This window comes from Larus michahellis, chromosome 8 (genome assembly GCF_964199755.1).
Source record: "Larus michahellis chromosome 8, bLarMic1.1, whole genome shotgun sequence".
Classification (NCBI taxonomy): domain Eukaryota; kingdom Metazoa; phylum Chordata; class Aves; order Charadriiformes; family Laridae; genus Larus; species Larus michahellis.
In genome coordinates, this window is record NC_133903.1 from 54,452,635 (window position 1) to 54,471,249 (window position 18,615).

Below are 18,615 nucleotides of genomic sequence, written 5' to 3' on the forward strand. Positions count from 1 at the left end.
CGGGTATCCATACCTTCAGCAGATATGCCATCCTTGCAATAACTCACATGGAATGGTGTCTCCAATTCCACGCCTGAATCCCACACTTTGGGAAGGACAGGGATCAACTAAAACTCAGATCTGAGAAGCAAGAACAGTCAGGAGCTCCGGAAAACAACGGGGATGGCCAGACGGAACCAAGAGAGCTTAGTTTTGAGGGAATGGCTGGGGCCACAGGGAATGACAACACTCCTAGGTATCTAAAGAACAGCTGCAAAGACCGAAGTAATACAGTGATCATCACGTAACGGGTTGAAACTGCAGCACAAGAGATTTGAGTTAGATGTGAGGGAAGATGTTCTGACTGCAAGTAGAACAAATTGCCTCCATTTTCCATCAGGTTTTGAGGACGCATGAGGCAAGCAGCTGTCAAGATCAGTTTACAAACAACCTCAACCTCCGCTGCAGGGGACGGGGCACATTTTGGAGGTCCCTTCCGGATCCATTTCCCCAAGTCTATGATTACTTCAAACACAAGAGTGATTAGATGCAAAATTCTGCAATATTTTTGGTCCTCTCGGCCCCACTGACTCCCTGCCAACAAAATGCAAGGTGGATTCACACAAGATTAGCAAAACCGTCCACTGCAAGCCCCCGCCTGCCCCATGAGCAAGTAACTTATACCACAGAAAGTCCCTCACATGTACCTGTAAAGACCAGAAAAGACAACAGCCCTGAACCATTCCACTCAACATACTCAATTATTCCAAGGAAATATACCTTCTTTCACCCCCAAACAAGTAAAAGTGTATGAATTATTGTATGTCTTTAAAAAGTCAGCATGGAAATCCCCTATCCATCTGCCCACCAGACCAGCACCATTTCCTCTCGGACACCCTGGTTCCTACGGCTCCAACAAGAGGGAGGGACCGAGAGGGATGCCCAATGGTTAGAGGAGAGTTCACGTTGCTACTCGGGATAAGACTGGCACGTCGCATTTTCCCCAAGCACTGAAGCAAGCAATTCTGTAACCTGCTTGTAAGGCAGGAGGTAAAAGAGGTTCCCTTCCCCTCTGTCCTCCTCCGGGAACTATTCAGTGAATCTGAACGCTATTTTTAAGTAGTTTCCAACTGTTCCTTGTCCCAGAGAGACAAGAGACAACAGATGGGCACGGAAAACTGCAGTCAGGAGCACAGCAGGACAACATTTTAAGTGCAATAAAGCAGCCACTACAGAGGGCTGGAAACAGTAGATTGAAAATAAAAAGATGGTTTTTTGATTGTCAGGAGGGCAGTGATTTGGTTGCTCGGTGAAGGCACCTGCTGCTTCTTTAGATGCCATGGGCAGCCTGAACACCTGCACTGGGCTGGCAGTGGGTCCCTCTCCTGGGCGAGCGGCTGGAAAGCTGGGCTGCCCTAGGTGTCTGAAAGCGCGCTAGATGTCAATGTTTCGGCAACTGAATGCCACCCAAGCACTTGGTGGAATCCAAGGAAATCCTAAGGAATTCTCTAAGAGTCTCTGCAGAAAAAGGTACCTCCTCCAGGTCAGCGCCCATATAGAGTGGTCCAGCTGGGTAGCTCCAGACAGTTATACGGGACAGCGTTATGAAGCCAGGTTCTTTTTCACCCCTCCAGGCAGAGGAATATGCTTAGCTGGCATGTGGGAATTTCTTCCCTTTCGAGTCCTTCATGGTGAATTAAGTTTTTGAATCCCATCCCCATTGGTCGCTTTGCCTAATCAACGCTCTCTTACTATTTCAGAGGGGGCCCTGTGCCATTTTTGTGACTCCACTAAATTACTTTGTGCTGGCATGAATACATTTGCTCCTTGATGTTCTTTTTAAAATGAAAATGGATATGAAAATTTACTCTAAAATGTACATTGCTCATAAAACTTTTATTAAGTATTATTAGTGCTTAAGAGAAGGATTTAATATATTTGTGAAGGCAGGCTACAGGATCCCTATATTACAAGCGGTCTTTGCTTAGCACTGATTTATGCTGAAGAGCAGAGATGAGCCTAAACCAAGCTTGCAGTTCTCCTGCCACCTCTTCTGCAAGGGCTTGGCCTCCTGGGAGCAAAGGAGACATTTCACCAGTTCAATGCCACTCTAGGAAGAGGGAGCTAGAGACCTACAAGCAGAGGCTACGGCTGACGTTACATGGCAGGCAGGGCCTCAGCTGCACTCATAACAAGCACTGGAGGAAATGTACAGGCTGTTCCCCACTTCACTGCCTTTCAAGCCCTTGTCATATGAAAGGCTCGAAGGGCAATTATCCTGCATTTCATCAGGAAGAAGGTCATATTGCTTAGGGGAGTTCAGATGCAGAGATCCTACTATAAGACGGGAGAGCTGGATGCTTTCTCCTGTTCAGGCAGCTTCTCTAGAGGGTTTCCTACTACAGACACCGTCCTTTTGTTGAGAATTTACATATAGAGAGGGGAAAAAATTCCCCCGTTTGCACATGAGAATGTGACCTCAAATGAAAAAATCCCATTTTACCTTACCCTACGCAGGTAAAAACTGCAGATCTTCCTGTCTGCAATAAGCACAGTAAAGGAGCCACGGAAAGAGACTGACGTCTGAAAAACCAATAGGAACATTATAAATCTCCTGAAGGAACAGATGCCCCTGTCTAACAGCCACCCTGGGAGGCTGACTTCTCGGTTTCTCCTGTTACCCTCTTTCCTTTGATTCCTTACATCTCAAGTTCGCATCTTATTATTTGAGTGCACAAATACCTGGGCTCAGCAGACTTTGTAGGGCACCAGAGGTGTAGCCACCATTCTCTGAAATGAAACAAGGCTTCTGTGCAAAGTGATGGAAGAAGCTGCCTCACTGCAGGGGTGAGATGACAGGCACCTAAGTTGTTGGGCTTTTAAAGACAAAGTAAGTGGGCATGGCACTCAATGTAGTCTTCAGAAATCAAGAGAGGACAGCCCCAGCCGTGTATTATACAGAAACAGTGGGAAGCAAGAGGAGAGAACAACTTTCCGGGGGGCCAGACATCGTGGAGAGGTCTCATACCACATTGTTCAACTCTCTATAGAAGGGATAAAGGCAGGAAAAGGGATTGACCATGAAAATAACACTGCAACGCCAACAACCACACTAGGCGTACGCTGACAGCTGCTTCTTGGTGATACTATTTGCAGATCTCCATCGATAAAAGTTTCAGCCAGAAGCTTTAAACCCAAGGACTGGTGTCTGGAACTTTTATTAAAATTCTATGCAAAATGTATGCAAAGCTTATACTGTTATCTCAAACAGATCTCAAAAGTACTTTTAGTTCCATAAAATGAATTGCTAAAGTGCAAAGGCTTCCCAAGCCACGGCAATAATGGCACCAGGACCTCCTCTAAATATTTATATAATGTGATCGCAGCCATTTTGCAAAATCCTTCATAAAGGTATTAAAACATTAAGAGCTGATCCTAACTCTTAGAGGGAATGTCTACCTATTACGAAAATTTCCCTTTTCAGTAAAACCCAGAGACCTTTTTCTTTGCTTTATTCCTACTATAAAAATCATTTAAAGCCCATTTAATCAGGGTCACCCAGGTGCATGAAACATCTTCAGGACCATGTTTGTTATATACATCTTTTCTTGACGGGGCTAACAGCTCTCAGAGGCAGGATTCCTCCTTAGGGTTTCTACGGCCCCTGAATCTTATGGTTTAATCACACCAGAAGGTATTCTCCCCTCTGCTTTCCTGTGTCCCGTTTTGCTTACGGACTCTGGGACTGATGTGACACCTAAGGGTGGTATTTCGTAGTGAGCTTATCCCCTGCCTGACTTCACTGGCCCTGGCATTAATATGGAAATGTGCTTGGCAGCTCTTTGTGCTTTTGTAATATTTGACATCAGAGCATTTTGACTGCCTTTCCCCTTTGGAAAACAAACCTTTCTAAAGGGCAGTGTCACGCCTGAGCATCGCCCTGGCACAAGCAAGCTCCCACAGTTTGCTGAGTTACCATGCGTCGGCTGAGCTGTCACAACCGCGGCAGCCGAACAGGCAGAGCACAGTGACACACAGGAACTTCTCCCGCTGCGGAAACCTTGTAAAATGGCTGATCTCCAGTTCCTATTTCTTGAGTAACTTCCTACATTTTTCTGAAGCCTAAGCCAAGAGGAAAGTTTTTTTTTTTGGGGGGGATGGGGTTAGAAAGAATTCAAAACTATTTAGAACAAAACTGAGAAAGGCTTATTGTAGGAAAAAGCTAAAAAAACAGAAAATGATGCATTTGAAACCCTGTAAAACCAAAGCCATTCGAGTACTTTGAAGTGGATTGCAGAAAGTCTATACTACTTTTTTTTTTTTTTTTTTTTTTTTTTTTTCCAAATTTTGCAACCAGTTCTTCAAGTTTTGCAGCCCAAAAATCCCTGTGTCAGATGCCAGAGGCTGGACTTTGTTCCCTCTTACAGAGCAGTGTCAGGCCCAGACAAAATACATACCTAAACTTCATCTACACAAGTGAAACTCCAATGAGTTTCCCTACAGAAAATACAAATCCTTCAAAAGCCCATGCTTATCTCACTTTTTTAAGCATAGAAGTGTTTAATAGGGTTAATCAGGTATGATGTATCTTGGTCCACCATTCAAAGCAAAAACTATCAAACCTTTCAGAGTTACAACGTTAAGAACCCTAAGAACGTCCCACAAAGGTACAATATAAGTGCCATAAGTGCTGTCTAGATCCCACACGTGATTTTTTGTTTACTCATTTGAACAGCTCTTCATACATTTCCATTGATATTACCAAATGCTGCAGGAATGATGCCTCAGCACAAACCCTCCAGGCTGATCACTGTCCCATGAATAACCCTAATTGTTCCAACACTCTTTCTAACAGATTTTTAGTAGGGTTGAGTAAATACTGATTTGATGATTTTCTTTAAAAACTGATCTGAAAAAACCTGCAGATTTTAATAGGGCATGAGAGCCTTCCACTGAACAGCTTCTTTTAGACTAGAACCTCATGAGCATCCCTTGTGAAAGCAATCAGCTTTGTCAAAGCTAGACCGCTGGAATAAATGCAAGGGATATGCCACGCAGATCAAAGAATTAATCAGGATAAACACTCCTTATAACAATAAAAATTACAATTAATATAAAGATTACCACTTGAGCCCTCCTTACAAGAGTTTTACATGTGGAGTTAAAATAAAGTGCCGATAAAAAGGCAGAAGTAGAAAGATTAAATGGTGTTTCATTTTAGCAAAAGTCCCTGTTCAATTCTGCGTCTCGGTGTAGACTGAGCTTCCCAACTGCATCACTCGAACATTTTTACTTTGCTCCGCCTGCTGCCACACCTACACAGCCCAAGTGCAATGCTGCCAAGAAGCATCTGGTTTCGGAGCACAGCAGAGTCCCCACTGGCCAAAGCCAATGGAATACTGATCCATTGAATAAGCAGCACCAACCACAATAAACCTGACTCTAAACTCCCAACACAGAATAACACATACGTGTATAACCTTCAGCCTGGAGATGCTCCAGCGCAGTCACTGGTCTTGGCTTGTGGACTGCTGTATCTCTAAGCACCAGAGAAGAAACAAAGGCGCAGTCCTGACTCCCTCTCATTTCTCTGCACAAAACACCTTTGCTCCCACCACCCACCTGCAGATCTGAGAGCGGCATGAGCTCTGTCACACCACAAGAAGTCTTAGCTCTTTGCTCCCCCCTTGGCTGCTTGTTTACACCCTGAATGCGTTCAACCAGTCGATGAGTGACTTGCGTCACTTGAGAAATGAAGAGGCCATCACGTTTGACCAATGCACCAAATATTCAGTGCAAAATAAATGATCAGCAAGTGAATGGACACACAGGAGCTAACTCCATAACCAAGCTCCTCGCTTGCCTATAGACTTCCAGGCTCAAATGAGGAATTAAGCAAATAACTCTTCTCCACCATGTTACATCTGCCAACAGCAAGCAGATACAGCCCAGTCTCAGCTGTCTGGGCTCAGCTAACTGTGGCTTTACAAGTCATCAACAGAGAACGAGACAGGCATTTAATTGGCAAGAGCCATTCATCTGCACCTTACACGTGCACATTTCTGCCCTGATTTAACGCAAGCTGCAGAGAATTGAGCAGAACTAGGTGAGCACTGCAGTATCTGCATGGACCCGCACATATCTCAGGCTCTTCGGTCGGTCCTGAAAGGCAAAAAAGGACTGCTCAGCTAAAGCATCTGAAGAGCGGGTTAACAACAAGCTGCGATTCAAATCAAGCAAAGGCTGCTCTGGCCCTTGGCAGCCCTGCACGCCAGAGCCCCCAGAGCTCTCCTTGCCCTCCTGTTCCCCGACTCTTTGCTCAGTGCAGACAGAGCCGAGATCTCAGGCCAAAATCCTCAAAACTCTGTGTTCAGGGATTTTTAAATCATTGCTTTTTTTCTTTGCTTAAGTGTTTCAAAATTATGCTTGAGAGACAATTCCTGGTTGGTCACAGCCCTTTAGGATGCTCTGAATGCACAAATAACAGCGTGGAAGCATGAAGACCTTAAGATTGCCTGCTGCAGTGGGGCACCTTGCAAGACCAGAAATTACTGGGTTGCTTTTTATGGGACAGAACTGCACCTTTGGGTTGTGCAAATGCGGTGCTGCTTCTTGGTATAGAATAGTGATTATTGTCTTTATTTAAGGACAACTCCTACATTTCTGTTCGCTCTATGCCAGCAGATTCTCTTTGAATGTATCCCCATTCTTCCACTGCTGGTCCTGATGATCTGCTCATGATGAACGTGCTCCTGCTGGTTTTCTATACTTTGTGCAGACACCAGAGTAAGTCTGATCCAAATCATACTGGTAAAAAATATTCTCCCCCAATTAACTGGAGATCTAAAACACTTTCATGTTATTTAATTATGGGTGAGGAGGTTACCTGCATATTATCAACCCTTCATCACACAGGAAGTTCAACGTACAAGACAACTTCATTTCTAAAACAATTTTTCTATTGATGTTTCATATCATACATGCATAGGTATACGAACAATAACAACAAAAATTCCAGGGGAAGAATTACTAAACATAAAAGAATCCAGCAAAAACCTGAAAACCCTCCAAAGTACTATATTATGCATGGACGGATTTCTTGGATTGCTATGAGTGAGTCCAGAAAGAAAAATACCTTTCATTCATACTTCAAAACTGCTCAAAAAACATACATGCTTCCATGCAGAGACCCATTGCAGAACAGGATATTTATTTCAGATTACTTGTAGACTTGTTTTATGTAGAGTGAATCTTAAGCAGTAAGGAGAAGGGTAAGGTGAGAAATGTAAGCGAGGTATCATTTATCTCACCCATGCCTAGAAAGCAGCTCTTAAAAAATAAGTTTTATATGGTGTAAATTACTGCACAAACCTTAACACAGTAGAATCACATCCAGGCAATCTCTGGACCTAATTCCCTCTTTCTCACTTAATCTGCGCTAGATGACAAGTAAATCCACTGCAGCACAATGTGTTACATCAGAAAATGGTACAAGATGAGAATCGGGCTGTGTGAATCACCTGGGAACATTTTGTGCTTCCACAGCTTATCAAGGAGATGCACAACCTGAAATACAGCGTCCCGTGCTCTTAAGTACGGTAAACCCTTTTATACTCCTGAGGCAATAAAAGGAATCACACAACACAAACAAGAAGCAATTTGGGCCCTTATCAAGATTATGACCCAAAATTAATCTATTAAAAAGCGTTGTGTGAAAAACACCATGTCATCAATAACATTTTATAACAGAAGGTCTGGCAGATGGAAAAGTTCAGAACCAGTTTAATCAGCAACATGCCCGTCTCTCACTTTTATCTTCCCAGATATCAACCTACATTCGAGAGGGGTTACATTCGTTCAAATACACACAGTTTAATGATCAACTCGTTGGTCTGCCTCTTCTAAAATGAAGAGGAGTATAAATAGATCAAATTCTTCAACTCAGAACAGTCACACAGCAAAAACTGTTGGTAGGAAAAGTCTCTGCATCCTGACCAACCAAAGAGTACCAGGAGCAGAAAACATGAAAATCATTCTAGCCTTTCTATTCATTGCCCCTCTTGCTCTTTCAGCTAGCGCTGACAAGGATTATTCCTCCTTTGATTCTGCTGCATCTCCCGAGACGAAGTCAAGATTTGCCATGTTAGATGACGTACGAATCTTAGCCAATGGACTCCTCCAGCTTGGGCACGGCCTTAAAGACTTTGTCCATAAGACGAAGGGGCAGATGAATGACATCTTTCAAAAACTTTACATTTTTGATAGGTCCTTCTACGAGCTCTCACTGCAAACCAGCGAAATCAAAGAAGAAGAGGAGCAGCTCAGACAAACTACGGCCAGACTGCAAATCAACAACGAAGAGATAAAGAACCTCTCACAGGAGATGAATTCGAAGATTGAAGACCTCATACAAAACAAAATCCAGCTGCAAGAGAAAGTATGGGGACTGGAAGACAAAGTCACAAAACTGGCCATTATCCAGCCTTCAGTGCAAGAGACAAAAGAAATTTCTTCACTCAAAGTAAGTAGCCTTGTGAAAGCCCCTGACACACAAAGCCAAAGTAAACTGTAATGCTATTAGCGCTGGTTATGCAATAGAAGCTCATGTTGTCCCTGCATCTCCGCTGTGGTACTACTGTGTATTTCGAGAAATAAATCACTGCGATATTCTTAAAAGAATCAGTGTCTTAATCGGACATATTGCTTATTTCGCAGTAAAATTCCTCAGTGAAATCAGTGAGAAAAGTGTGACATTACAAGGCTCTGTACCTTTTTCAGTATTTTTTTGCAAATCGGTTTTAAGGAATTCTGTAATAATAATAATGATAAAATAAATTGCAATCAGGAAAGTGATGTGATTACCAAGCCCATAGGTTTGTATGTCACCAGCTCATTACGAATCAATGCACTAGAAACTGCCTGCTCCATATAAAACCAGGAAGATTAAACCTTTAAAGAGGGACACTTATAGTACCTACATGACCACCAGGACCAAAGAACCTTGCAAGCGTTAATAATGTCAATGCAATGCAATTATTTAGGTGCATATAAGGTTTCTGATGGAAAAGGACGTATTAACTGTATTTTGCGGAAGCATACTAGGGCTAAGCAACTTGTGTGAGAAAATACTGGATACTTGTTTCAAAGCAGAAAGATGAATCCAGATCTCCCAAAGCCCAAGTAATACCCTAAATGCTGGGAATCATTCCCTTTTTTAACTGGTGGCACACGTTTAGTTTGAATCAAGGGCAAACTTCACAGAATGTAATTGTTCTGGACATGAAAATGGAAGGAAAATAACAACAACAAAAGGTTGTGAAGGTCTTCTGCTGCTTCTAGTCACAACCCATCTCCCTCCCTGTCCTCAGGCTTTTGTGGAGCAGCAGGACAACCACATCAAGCAACTTCTCAGAATCGTAGAGGACCAGCATGTGCAACTGGACAGACAGCACAATCAAATAATGGAGCTGGAGGACAAGGTACAGGAACCGTCTCTATTTCTCTTTTCAGAATTTGTCACCTCTCGTGACACTGAAAGAGTCAATGGCCCAACCGTTCATTCAGGCCAGCCATCCCTCTTGCCCACAGTTTGGGCAGCAGAGGAGGGTACAAACAATTTTGCCCACAAACAGGTACCTTTCTGGGTGAGAAAGTGCTGTGCTGCTAGGCAGGGGGCTATGGCCTGGGCACGCGATGGCCAAGAACAGAGCTTTGAACTACTATCTATCAATACCAGGCTGCTGTACTTTTTCTGACTGCTGATTTTATTTTTTTTTTTTCTCATATTACCTATCACATTATTGTTCTTCCATTGGTCTATGTACCATTACTTTCTCTTTCGTCTTTTCCAATATTCACTCCAATAAAGAACCATGTTCTGCAGTTCAACATGTGTCACTGTAACGCTGGTGTAACTGACATGCTCATATTTAATTTATTCCTAAGAGGAGGCTATAAAAGGAAAATGCATTTCAGCCTAAGGAACTCTGGGTTCTGTGCTCTTTTGATGTTGGTATTATTTGTCTACGTGATGTCACCTGAGGAAATAAGTTAAATCTGTTTGCCCATTAAGGTGTACCTCATGAGAATGGGTCATTTACTCGCCTCATGAATCCTACCTTGTTTGAGCAGCGGCAGAGCTGACGTTCACGCAACTGAAATCCAGCAGTGCGGTTCTAAAGTTATTTTTATGCTGTAAATTGGGTATTCTAAAAGATTACCTTCACAAGGAAAATAATTCTCTGCATGACATTGTTTGGCTTGATACATGAATCTCGTCATTTCAGAGCCCTGGGAAATTAACAGTCTGTAATTACCGTTCTTTCAGCTAAACCACATAGAGCTCCAGGAACTTGCAGAGAACTCCTTCGCGGAGGAGCAAACAGAACCAGAGGCCATCTCCTTCCCTGTGCGCAACGCCACGGCCGTAACATACCAATCTGACGGTGAGACCTTATCTCTTAGACATGACTACACAATACACTGCACTTGCAGTATTTTCTGTGAAAGTCTTGCATTGGTTTTTAATTGTCAAAAACTAAAAAGAAAGACTCTTATGATTTATACAGCACCGTGGGAAGGAGCTGCATTTCCTGCTTTGGAATGTCATCACCTGTTTAGCCCCACTATACATGTACTTGTTTCTGGGGTGACATACGGAAACAACGTCCAATAATGCACTAATCCTGCCCTCAACCTCCAGCCTCCATTCACCCCTTGTAAGCACGTGCTGTGATCACCCTTTTACTGACACTTCTGGCATTGCCGATGCTCGTCTTGGGAGAGTATGGACAGAGAACTAATTTACTTCACACTGGCTAATGATAAGATTTGAAGAGCTTTCTTTAAAGTTGAGAGGCATTTGCCAACTGTGGCATTGGGAAAGGTATTTATTGGGAACTTTACTTGGGGTAGGAAAGTCCATTTGCCAGAGTCTAGCCTTAGGCCTTATAAACTTTCCAAAATTATCTAAACTGAAACCTTGCCTAACTCAAAAAATATAGGCAGTCCAACCTACGTGCAACTTGGCAGCTATACCACCAAGTCCAAAGCAGTTTGTCCCTTTCGTGACATTTATTGTAAAACAAAATAACCAAAAAGATTGCTCTAGGTGACCCTGCTCTGGCAGGGGGGTTGGACTAGATGATCTCCAGAGGTCCCTTCCAACCCTATGATTCTATGATTCTACGATTGTTCTAGTTTCTGTTTTGGCTCTATCCCGTATAGAAATTCAGGTTACAAAGCTGGATTAAAACTTACCGCATCCAGACCAGGATTTGTGATTGTCTGCCCTTTGCTTTCCTAGGTGCCGCTCCTGACTGCACCGCTCTCTACAACAGCGGTGTGCGGTCCAGTGGCGTTTACACTATTAAGCCCAACGGCTCAGAATCTTTCGATGTCTACTGTGAGATGAAATTTGGTAAGACAGCTGTGCTGGCAACAGTCTGATTTTCACATAAGTAGTTTCCTATAAGCCAAAAAACTGTGTTTCATCCCAAAGTACACAAAAACCTGTCATGATTCACGTATCCTCTTGACTTCTCTTACTGGCCTGTCCGTGCTCTGAACTCCGGTTTCCCATACCCTGAAGTCTCCTTCACACTGCTTTCATTCTTTCCTCATCTCTTGGTTATACCAAGGACAGGACTTTCAACCATGCAAAATAAATTAAGTATATTGAAAAAAAACCAAGCCCCTTTAGCTGTAGAAAATGACAATGGCAATTATAAATGCGATTATATTGCAACCATGAGTAGCTTTTCCAAATAAAAGCAAACAGTAAATAGTAAATACCTTAGCAAAATATTGTTTCATTAACAAGAGTTATTGCTTGAGACTTAGATATACCAAACTAACCCAAAGAGGCGAGTCCTGGAGACAGGATTCCCGTACCGTGTTTGGGTGAGCCCGTAGCTATGTACCATACAGGTCCAGAATTGTCCTGGACCAGAATGCACAGCTCCTGCACAAGCTCTATCTTTGTAAGAAACCCATTTGTCTGTTCTTTTTGCCACTCCCCAGAGATCACACATCCTTTGGCCACTTCACTGGTCCCTGTTTTTTCCACCCTGGGATGCAGCATCCTGCAGCGCTGCCCAGCGTCCTGCGCGGTCCCTTTGCCACGGCTACCCGGGGAGCCGGGGAACACGCTGATGCAGACGTGGCAGGGCCATGGGATTTGTTTGGATGTGTAAACAGAGCGGCATGGGCTTGCCCTGAGCAAAAAGCTCCTTTGCTTACATTTGTTGAAACTGGTGAAAGGAGGGTGTCATGACCTGGCAGGAGAAAGTCCCCGCCGCAGCCCTAGTGTGGACACGACCTCCAACACTTCATACCTTCTGTGGAGCTGCGCTCCCAGCCATCGAGCACTATCAGTAGAGCCACTCTGACAATCTGATCAAACGTCCGCACCGTCTCCTATCTCTTTTTTATCATTTTCTCTGTGTTTGTGTTTCTCAGCCCTCATAAACAAATGGAACCCAGTTAAGGCAGCTGAACAAAATAAGTCCGGTGAGCCAAGTTACCGCAAGTGTGGCAGAGGACACTCGAACAGCCCCGCGTTCTGTTCATCTGCGCTCACCGGAAGCTGCTTCACAAAGATTTAGGCTAACTCGCTCTGCCTCAAAACTGCAGCACACAAGAGCATGCTCGTGGACAGTTAATAAGGCCAAGGCCAAGATGTGCCGAGCATCTGCTCTCTACACAGGCAAGAGCTTTTATAGCTCAGTACCCATGCGCTCAAGTCTGCTGCAAAACGACAAGTAAGCGGGATTCAGATTGAGTCCATTTTGTTCTTCACTGCAGTAGAGAGCGAGCTCGTGTAAGGGCAGCCAGGGCAGTGCAGCAGCAGACAGTCTCAGCTAGTTTCCATCTTCTCTCTAATGCTTTAAACACTTAAACCAGGCTCGTGACTTCCCTTTCGCATTCACAGGCAGTTCCTGGACTGTAATCCAGAACAGAGTGGATGGATCACTAGATTTCAACCAAACCTGGGACGCCTACACAAACGGTTTTGGGGACCTCAATGGTAAAAATGCCTTTTCGTGTGTCTTTTCTTTGTATCAGTTGATCTGAGAACCTGAATCTTCTTACTGAAAGGTGTTCGTGTGACAGCAGAAAAAACCCACCATCAAATCTGATTAGCTTACCTAATTAGTAGAACACCAGAAAGTGCTTACCAGAAAACATAACTCAGTAAAATTCTCAAAGACACACCTTTAAATGTGTGTTTAGATACTTTTGCTGAGTCAAAGCCAGAATGCTTTAAATGTGGTTTTAATTATTGAGATTTTACCATTTATGAAAGCACGTCCCAAAGCCTTTAAACCGTACACAAGCAGGAAACCTCACCAAGTTGCTCTTACTACTTTCTCTCAAACTTTCTGCAATCCCGTTTCCCTTAAAACGGCCACACCAATTTTTCCAGCCTCAGGAGAGCCAGAGGCTGGATGTGCTCCCCTGCACAAACACCCCCGGCTTCCCCGTGCGGTGGCCAATCCCCTCCACGGCTGGATAGGGTGAGGAAACACCCACGTATCCCTGTTAATCATCAACTCCAAAGAATTCGCAGCACCAAGTGCTGCCCAACAGCCTCTCCATCCAGAATATTTTTCCTATTTTTCTCATACAATGAGATGAGTCTACTTTTGTTAAGAAAATATTTTTGCTTTCTAGACGCAGCACAGATCAAAACCTCAGCAATGTGGGCAGCAATATTGAGTTAATTCCACCTTTTTTTACAATAAAGAGCTGCTGTACCTCAACCTTTCCCTCATTTTGGGACAGCAGCTCACAACCAAGGTAGACTTTTACCCGTATAGTTTGTCTGAGCATATCGAATGCTAACAGTTGCTGCTTGATTGGTCTCCAATTCCCATATACACCAACCTGAAGCCACATCTTTTCAGTGGCCAAAAGATTTTGGAGAGGATCATGTCACTCTCAGCTGCGTCCCCCGTGTCCTACTCAGTTCTGGGCTGCATATAAATAAAATAAAATATAAAATGATAAAATATAACAGGCTACTGCTCCTTCCCTGTAAATTGTGGGAGTATTTTACCCAACCATCTTGTCTTCTATTGCTTTAAATGCCAGCTGCATGTATGGCACACACATTCAGCTGCACTATTTCTACATGTGGCAATTACCTATTCTGCCCTGATACCAGCAGCACTGATAATAAGCTACTTAATGAATATAATTTATGAAACTAATTAAACTAATTATCGAGAATTCTAGCAAAAGAAAAATGCTAAGTTAAATTCACTTTGTACACAAGGGTATCGAAACCTTAGTTTAGTTCTGCAGCTCTTTCCTTAAAAAATACAACAATTGCAATTTAGGTTTTATGTATGTCATTTGCTTCATTTGTCACACAGTTTCAATTATGCAGGTTTTAAATGTCTTGAGCTCCCTCTCAGAGTTTCGCAAGAGGTGGGAAAGTTAAGAGAGAAGCTCCAGTTCATTTATATCTTTTGCTTTTATTGATCACTGGTGTGCAATTAAGAAGAGGTAAACAAAAAGAATGTAGCAGGAGACCTCTGAAAAGATCAACAGTCCCCAAGACTCATATTATTGATTTAATTAAAGCAATGAATAAATCCTTTTAAATACTGTATTTTCACACATACTATCCGCAGGTTATCTGTAAAAACAAATTCAATAGCAGTGTAAGCGATACAGGGGTTTCGGGAAAGTTTGTCACATAACCCCGTCCCCGCTAACTCCCTGCCTGGTGACTTCTGTCCCCTAATCCTCACCTCTGACGCCTCCTGATTCTGACATTGCGCAGCTTATTTGAACACGTAATTTTCAAATACTGATATTTTAAAGGTGAATGAGCTACCTGAGGTATGGGTTAGAGATCGGAAAACCACGGTAAGTGTGCTCCTGCCTCGTTCCGCACTAACAGCATCTATTTGCTACAACTTTGCAGAGGAATTCTGGCTAGGCCTGAACAAGACCTATTCCATTACTAAACAAGGGGACTACGTCTTACGGATTGAGCTGCAGGACTGGAAAAATAACAAGCGTTACATCGACTATGCGTTCCGCTTGGGAGGCCCCGAAACAGACTACACTCTCCAGCTTTCACGGATCTCCGGGAGCATCCCCAACGCCCTACCGGAGCAGACAGAACTGCGGTTCTCAACTGCAGACCATGACATGGACACCATAAATGACTTCAACTGTCCAGAAAACTACCTAGGTGGGTATATTAACATGGGAGTATGCTTTAGTGGGGAGTTACTGATATCAGCCTGGCTTTACAGACAGAAAAGAGAAAGCAGCAGCATCTTTGCACTTGCAGAAAGGGCAGGAGATGTTTTTCACTGGCAGACAGGAAGGTCCTACAAGGAGGCACCACTTTTCTATTTAATAGACAGGTAAAGCTAAAGCATAGTGAGTCTGTGCAAACACCCAACATTAGAAACAGCGATGTTTATTTCAACCCCAGGTTGAAATAAAACCCCAGGACGAGATTCTGAGCTACAAAGTAGAGGGCAGCTCTTCCTCTGATGCCTGGTCTGGTGTGGCAGCCCTAGGCCAGATTGTTTAATCCCTCAAAACAGAAAAACAGAAGCCACGCTAACTCTTAACTCCCTTTTGACTACAAACCAAAAGTTAAGAATGATGGCGAGTTTCCATTCAAAGGCAGACTTTATCTGTTTGTCAAGTATACGTGAAACATTCACCCTCAAAAGAGCAAGAGAGATGCAAAGCTGAAGACGTTTCTCCTTGAAGAGCATTTGGTTAAAAGATTCCTAATTCTTTGTTTTTCTGAAGCTTTTACTTTTTGCAAGTTTATAGCAAAAAGCAAACAATTGAAAAAGCAATTAATGATTAAACCACAGGATACAGAATCACCCTCCAGACACCTGCTTCACGGAACAAACATTTTGTACGTCATTTTTATCAGGGAGTGGAGTGATAAGACATGGGGTAACAATTTTAAACTGGAAGAGGGTAGATTTAGATTAGATATGAGAAAGAAATTCTTTACTCTGAGGGTGGTGAGACCCTGGAATGGCTTGCCCAGAGAAGCTGTGGCTGCCCCATCCCCGCAGGGGTTCAAGGCCAGGTCGGACGGGGCTTGGAGCTGGTGGGAGGTGTCCCTGCCCAGGGCAGGGGGTGGCACTGGATGAGCTTTAAGGTCTCTTCCAACCCAAACCATTTTCTGATTCTACGATTCTAGGCTTGAAAACTGTCAATGTCTGAAACAATGCTAAGAGCGTTGCTCAGCTCTAGTGAGCACAAAGCAGATGGCCAATGACTTCCAAAGTGCTAAACTTTCATTTTCAGCGCAGAGGCACTGCCAGCCCTTTGCAAGCACAACTGGCCTTAAATTTAAGTTCATAGTTAAGGACACCAGCCAATAAATAGGAGAATTTGTTTACTAAAGGCTCTCCAGCTCCCTGTAGAGGCTTTAACTATTTATACCTGAGAAAAATGTCAGCAAATCATAAACGTCAGTTGTAGAGGGGAAACATGAAAGCACGGAGTTAGCTTCACAAGTGTCCCAGTTCAGTGGCAGCATTCGTGTGTGCGGTTTTCTATGCACCACTGCTTTTATGTGAAGCAGATAGTAACGGGGAGCACATCTTTTGTACTGGCCCTCAACTTGCAAGTCTAAGTGGGTGTACGTACAAGCACCATTTCATTTGGGGATACTGGGTAACTGTCGCTTTTGCTGGAACTGGTCTAAGTAAGATTTATGTTGCAAACAGGAGGTGTCTGCTCAGAAACCGAGCACGGTATGTTAAGGTACAACTGACGGTAACTGACATTATGACATGTTTCCTTAGGAGGCTGGTGGCACAGTGAATGTGAAGAAACCAATCTTAACGGGAAATACGTCGCACCAAGGTCAAAAGGAAGACTAGACAGAAGAAAAGGCTTATACTGGAAGCCTAAGAAAGGAAGATACTACTTGCTCAAGTCAACCAAAATAATGATACACCCAACAGACTTAAAAAGTTTTGACTGAATGCTCAACCTGATGCATTTTGATTCAGAACATATACACTGAACATTACTACATCAAAGAAGTTCATGTTATATTTAATAACAGATACATGTCTAAATCCATACTCTGTATGGTGTATTCTCCAATACATAAAGCCGGGGCATTTGCAATGGTCTCACAGTATGTTTGGTGAGTATTCTCATTCCCTCTAGCCCCAACATCCATGTGCTGTAACTTTCATGGAGCTTTTACCTACCCAGGATGAAACTCTAATGCCTAGGAATCGACCGCCTATTCATGTATTAGATAATATTGCTTGGGGGAACAGGTTTTTGGATGTTGCATTAATTTCTGGGTTGTGTAGTAGGGAACACGAAAAGTGTTTCAGGAAACAAAGGGTTGGCAAAATGCTACAGAAGACATTTAGGTATTAATCTATAGGGGAAAAAAAGAAATTTTGTTTCATAAAGTAACTAATCGAATGTTTGGTTTGTGTTATTGTTGTGGAATGTTTCTATGAGCAAATGAAAGATGGGTAATGCCCCATTTTAGGGTTCTGTGTATTTCCAGACAAATTTTCAGCTGTGTAGCCTAGGCCAGTCTTCACTGAAGCTCTGTACTCACGCAGCTAGAGATGTGCACACCTATACCAAGTAAGCCAGAGCACAGGCCTGATCTTTTAGATACCACACTTCAAAGAATAACTTAAGAACTACACTTTCTTACTGAAAAGTTAAGAGCTAAGCTTCAAGGCTTACTGAAATTTATGAGAGACCTTTTCTTCTTGTTTGAAATGGAATCAGAGCCATCCCTTTGCAACCTTTTACTACACCTAACTATGAAATTAACGGAAAGACCAAGTGAGCACACAACAAAACACTTTTCAAACACAGAACGGTTGCCTGTGGGGCAACTCCAATGGAGTCAATGGTACCAACCAACAAACCCTGTAGGCACAACCTACGTGACAGTGTTGGTCCAGCTCCTGAGAACACACTGACACTTGTTTAACTTCAGCTGCAGTACACTAGAAGGCAGAGGGACTATTGACGTGCTTGTGGATGGGCAGCCGTGGAGGCGCGGACTGACAAAGCCCCCAGTTCTGCAGTTTCATTGAGTCATATTGACTTGTAGACCTTCCCTACCCTTTGTACAGCACCGATTTTTTTATCTCTACATTTGCAACCATAGAGAAAATGGTTTTAAATTGTAATATATCAGAGTGAAACAACTGTGAACAGAATGTGCTAATTACAGAAAAACTGCAAAAATACTTGTACTTCTTATGGATTTATTAAAAAGAAGAGATCACAGAGTGCTGCTTATTATTACAATACTGGTGTATTGTAATGTTTAATTACCTGTCTATCCTCTAAAAATAAATAAACAAACAAATAAAACTTTTGAAAACATATGAGATGCGGAACTTGACTAAACTCACTCTTTTAAGCTTTGGTTTATAAAAACCTAGTTTGTATTAATCTGATTTTTACAAGAGGTAACAGATTTGGTGAGTAAGTCGGTAAAATTACTCAGCTAAAGAAGACAATTCCACTCAGACATATAATGTCTTCAAAGATACTGTAAAAAAGCTTTAAATGAATAGTGGTACATCATGAAAAGAAATCTGGTCCCTGCCTGGGTTTAGTTATAGAAAGGTTATTGTTTTC

The 18,615-nt window shown here is 42.9% G+C and overlaps 2 protein-coding genes across 15 annotated transcripts in view; one reads left to right on the forward strand and one right to left on the reverse strand.

Moving 5' to 3' along the window:
* Positions 1-18,615, reverse strand: part of DOCK7 (dedicator of cytokinesis 7) — a 107,857-nt gene that overhangs the window by 47,340 nt on the left and 41,902 nt on the right. The gene's annotated exons all lie outside the window — the stretch shown is intronic.
* On the forward strand, positions 7,886-17,427 carry ANGPTL3 (angiopoietin like 3). The gene is made up of 7 exons (XM_074597863.1): positions 7,886-8,500; positions 9,348-9,458; positions 10,307-10,424; positions 11,285-11,398; positions 12,911-13,006; positions 14,915-15,187; positions 16,785-17,427. The coding sequence occupies exons 1-7, from the start codon at positions 7,886-7,888 to the stop codon at positions 16,964-16,966; spliced, it is 1,509 nt and encodes a 502-aa protein (XP_074453964.1). The 3' UTR covers positions 16,967-17,427.